The sequence below is a fragment of the Lycium barbarum genome, chromosome 3 (genome assembly GCF_019175385.1).
Source record: "Lycium barbarum isolate Lr01 chromosome 3, ASM1917538v2, whole genome shotgun sequence".
Lineage (NCBI taxonomy): Eukaryota > Viridiplantae > Streptophyta > Magnoliopsida > Solanales > Solanaceae > Lycium > Lycium barbarum.
This window is the reverse complement of record NC_083339.1, coordinates 9,908,029-9,920,104: the sequence shown is the minus strand read 5'-3', so window position 1 is coordinate 9,920,104 and position 12,076 is coordinate 9,908,029. Positions and strand designations below refer to the sequence as shown.

The window sequence follows — 12,076 nt, the reverse complement described above, 5'->3', positions numbered from 1 at the left end:
AATAACGATTCTATATTTGAAAATCATATAACTAAACTTTTCATTTTATCTTAATAACTTATCTAAATCTCATGTCATATATAAAATAACAAGTTCAAAATCTGAGTTTTTTTTTTTTTTTTTTTTAATTTTATGCAAAATCAAACTCTCCACCATTTAAAGTAACGAGCTTTATTAATATTTGGCCGCTTGATAAAAATTAATTACACATGTTAACTGAATATACAAGAAGTATACACTAATTATGTAATATACAAGTATATAAAGGGCAGCTTATGTATATTATTAGAGTTGAGGGTCTACTAGAAACAGTTTTTTATACCTTCATAAGTAGGGACAAGACTGCGTATAATCGCACCCCACTTATGAGATTACACTATGTATATTGTTGTAAATTACACATGTTACACATTAATATACAAAAGTCTATATTTTGTTACTATTATTTTGATGAGTGACTGGTAAAAATCACAAAAACGAGGGAGTAGTGAATAATCATGAATCACATGAATGCAGTAGGTCTACCAAAAGCATAATAATAATGCCATTAAATTGAAACGTGGTATATTGTCCCAACTCTTTTTGTCCACTCTATTACAAGACTCCAACTACCAACTCTGACGCATTGTACATTGTTAATTAAATTGAACACCCTTTCTGTTTGTGTTAAACTGTTAATTCTGCAGACACAACTATTTTAGTTCAAATTTTACCCCAAAACCCTACTTAAAGCCTCCAAAAACCCTTCAACTGAGCCACCAAATAATGTCTCTATCTGTTCCTAACTTCATCTCTGTCAAATTTTCTGAGCTCAATGGTGTAAAGGTCAGTTTTTTTTCCTTTACCCTTTAAGGCTCTGTTTGGTTATCCCAAAAAAAAAAAAAAAAAAAAAAAAGGTCTGCAAAAATGAGTATGGTTGGTTATATGCTGCACACTGTTGAACTCTTATTACTAATCCAAGAATCAAGAATCTTGATATCATTGTATAGAAAGTCCCTTTATGATATGGTTATATGCTGCATACTGTTGAACTTTTATTACTAATCCAAAAATCAAGAATCTTGATGTTATTATATAGAATGTCCCTTTATCCCAACTTATGTGACACTTTTTGTTTTTTCAAGATTCAAACTAGGTAAATTTTGATAATTATTTTAAAATGTCATATTTGACTGAAGAAGTGCAACTTATAGTACTTTTCGCATAGGTTTTGAATCTAATTTAGCGTAAAAAAATATCAAATTGACTCTTGAGAAACGAGAAGTGTCACATAAATTGGGATGTATGGAGTAGCAAGTTAGTATCTTTGATTTGTGCAATAGATTGATGGGTACTTGCATTTTCTGTGATCTCTTCAATTTCCAGCAGCTATCCTTTAAAGGGATTTTTTATGTGATTTTTAGGTTAAAAGTGTAAAATTTTAAGCTGGAGGTACGTGGTTCACCAAAGCTTTTTCGGAGGGATTTTAAAGTAGTTGGAGTTACATCAACGAATATAGTATACGCTGCATACAATTGACTCTTACTACTAATCCAAAAATCAAGAATCTTGATGTCATTGTAAAAAAAGTCCCTTTATTTGGTACTTAGTATCTTTGATTTTTTGTAATAGATTGACGGTGCTCAATTATTTGCATTTTCTGTGATTTCTTCAAAATCCAGCAGCTCTGCTTTAAAGGGGTTCTGTTTATGTGATTTTTTTAAGGTAAAAAGTGTAAAATTTTAAGCTGCAGGTACGTGGTTCGCCAAAGCGTTTTCGGAGGGATTTTAAAGTCGTTGCAGTTACATCAATGTCAAAAGAGGCATCAAATTATATACCAGCAGCTCCTATATTCCTCCCTGAAGGACCATGGGAGCAGGTGAGGGACTTCTCTCTTTCAATCGATCAACTATACTGCAACGCAAACTAGTCGTCATCGGCTATCTGATTCAACAATATACATTCCACTTATTCGGGCCAATTTTTATTCCAATAATAAATTAGGAGTTATCTGCAGCTAGACGTTATCTATAAATATCACACCTTTTTTTAATTAGTGGTGTCAGGGCCATCTTGCGCGAAAGAAAAATCTAAATATCACAGTTATACCTATACTAACATATTTTAAATGTTATCAAGTATTGTTATCCCTTTGTTGGTGCGACTGTTTTATCCAATGAGATTGAGACTCTTTTTGTTGTGAGAATCTATTTATTTGGTTCAAGTCCATGGTTTATCCCATGTGTTTTGAGTTTTAGGAATTGGGGTTTTCTTGTTTTTGTTGTTGGTTGTTGAGATCACCTAAAGATAGAATTTTTAAGAGAAGCTGGATTATGGATATTTGAAACTTTTTGGAATACTTTGAATTTATTTTCTTGTGAGCTTGAATTCATGGTAAAAAAAACATAACTTTCAGCCAGATGGCGTGCGAATGGAAAATGACCTTTGAATTTCTCTCTGTGTTGTATGTGTTTGTTGCTTCACACAGTAATGTAAATACATTAATGAGAGATATTATTTTGTATTTATTGCAATTCTCTCTTTCTCTTTTTGGGTTGATTTCTGCTTTGGCAAAGTATGAATGCAGAAACATTTTGGTGAAAACTGAAGAATTATGTGAATGGATTATATACTACTCCCTCCGGATCAAAAAGAATGTCCACTTAGCCTTTTTTCTTGAGTCAAAAAGAGTGTCCACTTATCAAATCAAGAAAGAATTAACCTTATTTTTCCAGATTTTCTCCTATTAAGTGCTATGTGACCAAATCCCAATACCTATTTAATTAGGGGCAGTTTAGTCAAATTACCTCTATTTGTCTAGAGTTAGTATCTTCTTAAGGGGTGTGCAAATGGCTAAGTGGACAATCTTTTTGATCCGGAGGGAGTATAACTAATTGGAAAAGCTTAGCTTTACTTACATATTTTAGATTTGGCTGTCTTAAGTGTATGTTCTTGAGTCAAGTCCTGAAATAGGACTGGTAACATGGAAAAACAGGACATTAAGTAGTGTTTGCGAATTGCCATGCCCTCGTAATGAAATGATTTAGTGAATGTAGATACAGCGTGCTTCTTCTTTTACTTTGTCGGATAATTCATAGGGGATGATTGTTCCGAAAAACAGGACATTATGTAGTGTTTGCGAATTGCCATGCCCTCGTAATGAAATGATTTAGTGAATGTAGATACAGCGTGCTTCTTCTTTTACTTTGTCGGATAATTCATAGGGGATGATTGTTCCTGTTGAAGATAGCTTTTCTGATACATAGGGGTTTACTATTTGCGTCCAAGTCTAATTTTGAGCAAATGCATTTCTCAAAATCTTGATGAATTTAGCTCTATTCATCCTTTTTGTTACCATTGTCAACAAAAAAATTTGATGACTTTAGCCAGATGTTGGGAACGACTAGAAGGAGAATTGATCAACCCTTTAGTGTCAAACCAAAATACCGAACAAGCATTAGCTCTCCCTGAAAAGGAGGTGATCCAGCCGCACCTTCCAGTACGGCTACCTTGTTACGAATTCACTCCAATAGAAGGTTCAATACCCAGCAGTTACACATTGTTGATTTCAGACTCCTCTGGTAGAGCCAACAACCATTCAGTGAATTGTCTTGTGTTACTAAGTTTCAAGATGTTCACTGAATCTTCACGATGTTTTGGTGTTGAATTCCCTGAAATAGGAAATCAAGACTTTTCATCTAAAACAAAAGCAAAAACACATTCTTTAGTCTGATTAAGCATGCCCAAATGTCAGAGAGGATATTGATGTTGTGACTATGCAATGCTTCTTGTTCATTTGTGCGTAATGTGCTTTTTAACCCTTCATTCATAGCTATTAGCCTTGACATTATAAAGGGAACAAGGATAACACTTAGTGCAGAATCAGAGATTACCATGCCACTTGATTTTACATGGAGCTTCGAGTGAAGAATTAGTGCAGAGTCAGAGATTACCATGCCACTTGATTTTACATGGAGCTTCGAGTGAAGAACAGGAAGCCACTTGCTTGCTTCTTCTCATAACGCTCCAGATATTCAGAGCCTTGTCTTTTTAGAAATGGACTTATCAGATTTTCATTTCTTTTTCATCTAACACAGGGCATATATCATCAAAATGTTAAATTCATTCTCTCTCTCTTTCTTTTTTTTTTTTTTTTTTTTTTTTTTTAAGGGGAACCACCCAGTTCCAAAATCAGAACCTGGGTGGTATTTTATTGATTGAGAAAAAGAATACAAATTGGGGAGGGGGGAACTTAAACCTTGCCCCTATGAAATGAAACTGGACATTTCCAGTTTTATGCATGCATATGTACAGAACCTATATGATCTAGATGATGCATGTTACTAAGTACAAGATCAGCGTTTGCCATTCATAGCGATTAGCCTTGACATAGTTGGAGAATCTGTTTTATCTGATGAGACTCAGACTCTAGTTTTCTATACAGTTGTACCTAAGAGTTTCTATCTCACTTTGGCTCATGTGAATTGTCTAAGTGCTCTCCTTTGTCTCATTGTTATCTCGTAATCATTCGATTCCGCCCCTAAGCTAGCTCCTACTCCTCCTCCTTCTCCATGGATAGGTGTATTCCTCATTGGTGCTAGAAAATGAGGAATAAAAAATAAATATGGCCATTCTAAGTTACTCTAATGGGCATTTTACAATAGCGACAACATTTGTAGCTAGAGATGAGATAGATAATTGATGTCAACATTCTAGAGTAGTGCTAGTATAATTATGTCTGACCATCATTTCAGAATAAAGCAAGCGGAGTTTTATTGTAAGCTCAAAACTCATTCAAATTCATTACATTATATATCTATATTTGTGTGTCTATGTATTCCTAGTATATGGTAATTTTTTTGCAAATAGGGTTGAATAGTCTTTTTTCCTGAACCTCACTGCTTTACTACTTTGCCTTGTTCTCGAATTAGTTTTTTAAGAGGACAGATGATTATTCAGGACTATATGATATAACTTTGTCTGTAGACAACTTAGACTGCTTGAAATGTGTAGATTCCTGGTGGTGTTACTGCTGCAAAGGGTTTCAAAGCTGCTGGGATGTATGGTGGATTGCGTGCTCTTGGGGAGAAGCCTGATCTCGCACTCGTCACTTGTGATGTAGATGCCATATCTGCAGGTCAGCTACCCTGATATAGTCCTAGGTATCACTGTTGAGCTTTTCTGTGGTTCATGAGTGAAAAACTATATTATTGTTCGTATAAAATTCCTCCCTCCTTTCCTTGTAAGAGAAAAGGAGCATATACCTTCCTCGAAATGAAATAGGAACACATCTTTTTGGTGCTTGTGCTAAAACTTACCATCTAAATAATGAACCAATAGAAACTGATTAATCAGGAATCACCTTTTTCTTGCTTTTTCATCCAGGGGCATTTACTACGAACGTTGTTGCAGCTGCACCTGTATTATACTGTAAAAGCGCACTAAATGCATCTAAAACGGTATGTGGGAGAAACTGTAGTTATTGTTTTGCCTCACTTGAGGTGAAGGAACTCTTTTTCACCTCTGGAACTGTCAACCTCTGTTGCTCGGACTCTTCAAAAATGGACACGCGTGCGTGTCGGATCCTCCAAAAGTAGTGCATTTTTGAAGGATCCAACACAGTTGCGGCATCATTTGTGGAGTCCGAGCAACATAGCTGTCAACTCTCAACTTACAAGTGCTATTATATTTCATTACTCTGCTTATTGCTTGTTTACCCTATACTGACTTAAAGTGATGATGTCAAACGACAAGCAGCAAAGTCGTTGCAATTGATGACCATTGAGCCAAAAAAGGTCACACTGTCTTATTGGCTTATTTGAAAGTTTAAGACCGATGCTTTTGTATTTATTTGTTTTATTAGAAGAAAAAGATGCATCTCCATTTAAATTTAGGAATGACCACAGACTTTCATGAATTTTTATTATTTTGTGAATCTGAGAAGCTTATTAGATGTATATATTAGTAACCTGATGTCATAAATCGCTTGTAGCAAATTTGACTGCTTCTAATGTCTTGTCTTCTTATACGAATACTGCCACTTTTCAGGCTCGTGCAGTATTGATAAATGCTGGTCAAGCTAATGCAGCAACGGTAATTTCTCCTGAAATTTTAGTTGGAAGCTCAATCTTTGAACTTCAGTTCAAGTCATGGTGTATCTCTTCCTCTAGTTTCAATTTGATTGGCAGTAAAAGCAAAGCAGACTCATCCAACTCCACAATGAAGTGATAGGCTCGAAGTCATAAGTAGTGGTGCTGTCATATCACTTTTCTTTCTGTATTCATTGATACTGTGACTTGAGAGTTTCAGAATTTCCTTTTCAGGGCGATGCAGGTTATCAGGATGTAATAGAGTGCTCAAGTGCACTAGCTAAGGTTTGCATTTTGTCCATTTTTATTTAAACTTTAGGATGTTAGGTTTCTGATAGAACTTTTCAATTATGACAGTTACTTCAACTGAAGCAAGACGAAGTCTTGATCGAATCAACTGGTGTAATAGGTCAAAGAATAAAGAAGGTAAATACTTACATATTGCTCTAATTGGTTTTTCTTAACTGCTTGAACCACTTTCTTGCATATAGCAATGCGCAACGTTGGACGCCGTGAATTTACATTTTCTGGGCATATATATATATATATATATATATATGCTTTTACCGTGCGACTCCTGACCAGTAACCTTATTTTTTATGTTTTACATTACTGGCAGGATGCACTTCTCAACTCACTCCCAAACCTTGTTAGGCAGCTTTCATCAACTGTGGAGGGGTAATCGTCTTTTTTCTGATGTATTAATTTATATTTTTAATTGGCATCACCAGATTTTATCATATAGTAATTCTATTTCTTTCTACCACCGCATATTCTCTCTTTCTTTCTTTTTACTTACTCATTCGTGTTTGTATACATGTGTTCTCGATAATGAACTTCAATCCACTCTAGATGGCCTGTTCTGGTGAGGGATTGCTGATCTTGTATGTGCATTTGCAGGGCAAATTCTGCAGCTGTAGCTATAACGACCACTGACCTTGTTAGTAAGAGCGTGGCAGTTGAAACAGAGGTATGCAGATTCATTTTTCCAGGCATTTGTGTGTTTGTTATGATTAAGATTCTTGGATGCTATTGTTCATTACTCTCCCAATTTGTATGACAGTTTGAGTCGAGCTATTTATTTTGGGTTGAATTTTGTTAAATGTCATAAATAAGGATTTGAAATAATTATTCTGTAGTTTAAAAATACACGGCTAATGACAACACTCCTTTAGTCACTTTAAGCACAGGAACAAGTTTTGGTAAATTTGAAAGTAATTTGTTCAGTCACATTTTAGATAATGCATGGCTGTTGAAATGCTATGCTAATACCAACCATCAAAAGCATTAACTTAGCATATAGGCAAAATCAGTGTAATATTTGACTCAAGACCGCCTTTAGTCTGTGTATCCTGAGTTTCCATTTCTGAAAGGAAAGAAGCTATGATGAGTTTGTAATGAACCAATGACATATATATATATATATATATATCTGTACTTATGCTCAGGTTAGAGGAACTCGAATAAGAGTTGGGGGCATGGCAAAGGGTTCTGGGATGATTCATCCTAACATGGCAACAATGCTTGGTGTAAGTATCTTCAAAATTCCTCTGTTTCTCCCTAAGCAGTGAGAGTAATCTTACTGGATTCGAGCGACCTTTCAGGTTGTAACTACTGATGCCTCGGTCACGAGTGACGTTTGGAGAAGGATGGTACAGGTTGCTGTAAATCGAAGTTTTAATCAAATTACGGTAAGTGAGAAATTTATTTGTTTTTATTCTTCACCGCATGCTATTCTGACCATGAATGAGGACTGGAGTTCTACAGTAGAAACTTGCCCTGAATTGCAAATGAACATTTCTGGTGTATTTGATTATCAACTGAAGTAGTATAATTTTGAGTACACTGAAAGCTTAATCTAAATCGAGGAGCATACATTTTGACAGGTTGATGGAGACACCAGTACAAATGATGCTGTCATTGCTCTGGCCAGTGGACTTTCAAAATCATATGAGATTTCTTCTTTGAACTCCTCCGAGGCAGAACACCTACAAAACTGCCTTGATGCTGTATGTGCTATTATTCCTTTTAATTGCTTTATTCTCATCCAACTTGTCTGATTCTAGGCTGTGTCTGATTCTTGTCTCCTTGACGAAGATTCTCGTGGCACATGAAGTATTATGAACATGATAATAAAGGAATTCTTATAGCTGATCAGAAATAAACAAATAAAGGAATGTCTTTATAGCTTGCAGGAGTATTGACATGATTTCACTACAGGTAATGCAGGGTCTAGCAAAATCAATAGCTTGGGATGGTGAAGGAGCTACATGTTTGATTGAGGTCTGTGTTTCTTTATTAAGCTCTTTCTGAGCTTTCACCAACTTCCTTTTGCTCCTAGTCTTGTTTCTTAAACAAGCATAAGCTTAGCAACCAACTGTACAAAAGTAATTCCCATCTAATATTTTCATTAAAGCTATCTGATCATAGATGAATACTAGAAAATAATGATTAAATGGATGGCTGAGTAGCTGAGGTATGGGAGTAAGAACCTAGAGATTTCTGATCTCAACTACAACACTCGGTGTGAGTTCATTTTCTTCAGCTTTGATAGGCAGGTTTACTTGGGGCATGTGCTTGTGGGTTGTAGCGGGTTGTCTGGTGGTAGTCGAGGTGCAGTCCGGACAGCGTCATAAAAAAGAGAATGAATTGAAGGGGTTATCATAGTTGAGTTTGTTGAGGATAAACTGAAAAGAATAATTCGAAGGTGCCAAAGATGGAAAATGATATCTTGTCTTGGTCATAGAAATAAATACATATAAATGGTCTCAGCTTCAATTCCTAGCAGCGGGCACCCAAGGATGTGACCTAGTGATCAATAAAGTGGGTTGAGAATCATGAGGTCTCAAATCGAATTCCAATCGAAGGCAAAAACACTAGGTGATTTCTTCCCATCTATCTAAGCCTTAGTAGCAGTGTTGTCAAAGGCGCGCTTAAAGCGTGCTTAAGCCCTGAAGCGAGGCTCAAAACATGTTGAGCGCTTCGCTTCGCTTTATGTGCGCTTCAGTGTCGTCATCAAGGCTCCAAGACATACTTTTCCTTGCCATTGAGCCTCTCTTGAAGAGGTGACACTAGATGATTGATATTTCACTTTATCGTGATGTTTTTACAATTTCTTTGTCCATATATTTGTTATTCATGCTTACTATTATAAGTCTTGGACTAAACATACATATATTTGTAATTTTGCACCATTGCGCTTTTTTTCACTAAAGCCCACACTTTATTTGCGCTTTGCGCTTAAAGCCCCAGCTAACCTTAGAGCGTTTTTGCGCTTTTCTCTTTTGATAACACTGCTTAGTAGACAGAGTTACGCGGGTGCATGTGCTGGTGGGAGGTAGCAGGTACCACGCAGAATTAGTCGAGGTGCGCGCAAGTTAGCCTAACACCATGGTTACAAAAAAAAAGTACATATAGATGGAAGTTCATAAAGGAAATTGGCATTATCTTATGTTAAGACAGATACTGGAGGATGATAGCTTTGCTATATGTGGAAAAAGATCAAGCTATGGTGGAGTGCTCGATTTCAACTCAGGTTATGGTAGGGTGAGGTGCTAGTGTGTAAGTGGAGAAGGGTACAGGGGCGGGCCCATTATCCATCGAGTTTCAAACCACATGCCACTCGCCCTCGGGAATTTCTCGGGTATGAGAAAAAAAGGAGGGACAATCATGTGTTTTCATTTGACAAAATATTTTTAAATGTGGCTTCTTCCTATATATGTAATATCTGTCAGTTTGTTGATAAGCATATATAGACAAGTAGCTTCTAGAATCACTTTCTTTTTAAAGCTTTGCTCTTTGTCTCTAATTGGACATAGGTGAGGGTTGATGGTGCTGATAACGAACCTGAAGCAGCAAAGATTGCTCGTTCAGTGGCCTCTTCTTCACTTGTCAAGGTATGAAGTGAATTTGCTTGCATATCTTACTTGGAGCTGTCTAGAAAGTACATTTTACTGATTCTTTCCTTTTTAATGTATAATCAGGCTGCTGTATACGGTAGGGATCCAAATTGGGGCCGTATTGCTTGTGCTGCTGGCTATGCTGGGATTCCTTTCAACGCCGACAAGCTTCGGATATCACTTGGAGATATTATGCTTATGGAAGCAGGGCAACCACTTCCATTTGATAGGTATGGAGAATGATACACCACATTTGTATTGCATAATACCGTTCTTTATGCTTTAGCACAATGATGCTCTTCAACAGATTTTTTCCTTCTCTTTTTGTCTCTATCTTGCTATTTTTCTCTCTTTAAACATCATAAAATTTTGGGTCCTTTTGCAGGGTAGCAGCTAGCAATTATCTACGAAAGGCTGGTGAAGTCCATGGCACTGTTGAAATTCAAATATCTACCGGTAAGTTTAACATACATAAACAGGCATACTCATATTGTACTTCATGTGCGTTGGTGGAAGTATCATGATGAAAATAAACCAACTCCGTGGCATCACACATAGCTCTACAGATATATTTATCAGGAAGAAAGTCTGTGCAAACTAGTCTGTGATGAGTGCATTGACCTGATTTTGTTTTCTATGATTACACAAGCTGAGACTCGCTCCTCTCCTTAGAGTCAAGTCGCTTTCCGCTCCTTATTTTATTTATTAGTCTGATTTCCCGACTAAGATTTTTTTAATGAATCCTAACTATTACCATTTTCTATTATGGAGATGTGTGTGTAGAAGAAACAAGTATATTGATAAAGAAAGTTTTTTCCGAAGTCAAAAGAGCGATTAGGTTGAAAAAATAAAGGATTTCTAACCATCTTATTATCCTATAACACTATAACATAGACCAATTAAATGAAACGAAAAAAAAAAAAAAAAAAAAAAAGAGATGATAGAGAATCCGTTGAGAAGTTTACCTGTATCCCAGGTATCTATTCTATTCTTACTATAATACTTTGTTTTAACTGTATCGCACTATCATTTTGTCTCATACATGCTCTACGATAGCCGTTGCTTGAAGCATTGAGAACAGTACTTGCAAGAAAAATGTTGTTCCAAACTTCAACTCAAATTAATATGTTTTCTTGTCCCAACCCCCACTCCCTAAAAAAGTACCAACTTTCTTCTTTGTCCAGTCCAAAATTTTGACATCATACCTTAATAAAATGGCAGACTTCTCATTCAAATAGTTTTTGTGCCTTCTTTGTTTGTATTATCAAGAAATCGTGTACTGCAGTGTATAAATATTAGTCGTATTTTTCCTTGTACAGGTGATGGTCCAGGAAGTGGACAGGCATGGGGCTGTGACTTGAGTTATGATTATGTCAAAATCAATGCAGAGTATACAACATGAAACAGGCGGTGTAGTTCAAAGATTGAAGTCTCTCCTAATAAAGCAGTTCGTTTAGCTATTATTATTGGTTATGTAGTTGTAAAATCCCTGCTAAATGCAAGTAAATGTATGGATACTGCTGGGACCAGCAGAATTTTGCTAGATGGACAACGCTTCAAAATTGTTATTTGAAGTTATTTCATCATTCACAGATCTGATAAACTAGAACCTCCAATGCATGTACTTTAATTTGGTGTGTACATTTTTTTTAATAAATTATTTTACTTATACTTCCAAGTTTTACACCCCAGGTTTTAAAAATTATATTCACAAATTGGACAATATGTTGCAAATATTCATTCACACGACTCTTGTTACCGTGATTGGCAGTTCAATTGCTCAAAGTTGATGTATATTGATCAATGTTTATAATGCTTCAAAACTAAGGAAGCCTTGAATTTGGTCTCCAAAAAGATGCGGCACAAGGCTTACTAGACCTTTAAGGAGCACCCGTGACAGTAATTTAGCATAGCACTAATTTCTACATACATGAAAACATTCAAGGGGTCGTTTGGTGGGGTGTATTACGTAGAATAATTTTTTTTAGTAATATTTGGATGCAAATTTTATGTCTAGTACAACCAAGATAAATATAACTTAAAACAACTATCAGCACTATTAGAAATTATGCAATGCATGTTATTTTTAAAAGAAAATGGCCAAATGAG

The 12,076-nt window shown here is 35.9% G+C and overlaps 1 protein-coding gene across 1 annotated transcript; it reads left to right on the top strand.

The window, feature by feature from the left end:
- Positions 1–588: 588 nt before the first annotated feature.
- On the top strand, positions 589–11,645 carry LOC132630245 (arginine biosynthesis bifunctional protein ArgJ, chloroplastic). Its single transcript, XM_060345834.1, has 17 exons — positions 589–825; positions 1,733–1,858; positions 4,993–5,116; positions 5,365–5,438; positions 6,028–6,072; positions 6,303–6,353; positions 6,426–6,494; positions 6,688–6,746; positions 6,969–7,038; positions 7,517–7,597; positions 7,673–7,759; positions 7,955–8,077; positions 8,289–8,351; positions 9,887–9,964; positions 10,052–10,197; positions 10,353–10,423; positions 11,287–11,645. The coding sequence occupies exons 1-17, from the start codon at positions 766–768 to the stop codon at positions 11,367–11,369; spliced, it is 1,410 nt and encodes a 469-aa protein (XP_060201817.1). The 5' UTR covers positions 589–765; the 3' UTR covers positions 11,370–11,645.
- Positions 11,646–12,076: the final 431 nt, after the last annotated feature.

Bases quoted from the DNA above. Each gene is read 5' to 3' on its own strand.
- LOC132630245 (XM_060345834.1), top strand. From the start codon at position 766: ATGTCTCTATCTGTTCCTAACTTCATCTCTGTCAAATTTTCTGAGCTC. The intron at 6,495-6,687 runs GTAAATACTTAC...CATTACTGGCAG, and splicing joins TAGGTCAAAGAATAAAGAAG to GATGCACTTCTCAACTCACT. The intron at 8,352-9,886 runs GTCTGTGTTTCT...AATTGGACATAG, and splicing joins GAGCTACATGTTTGATTGAG to GTGAGGGTTGATGGTGCTGA.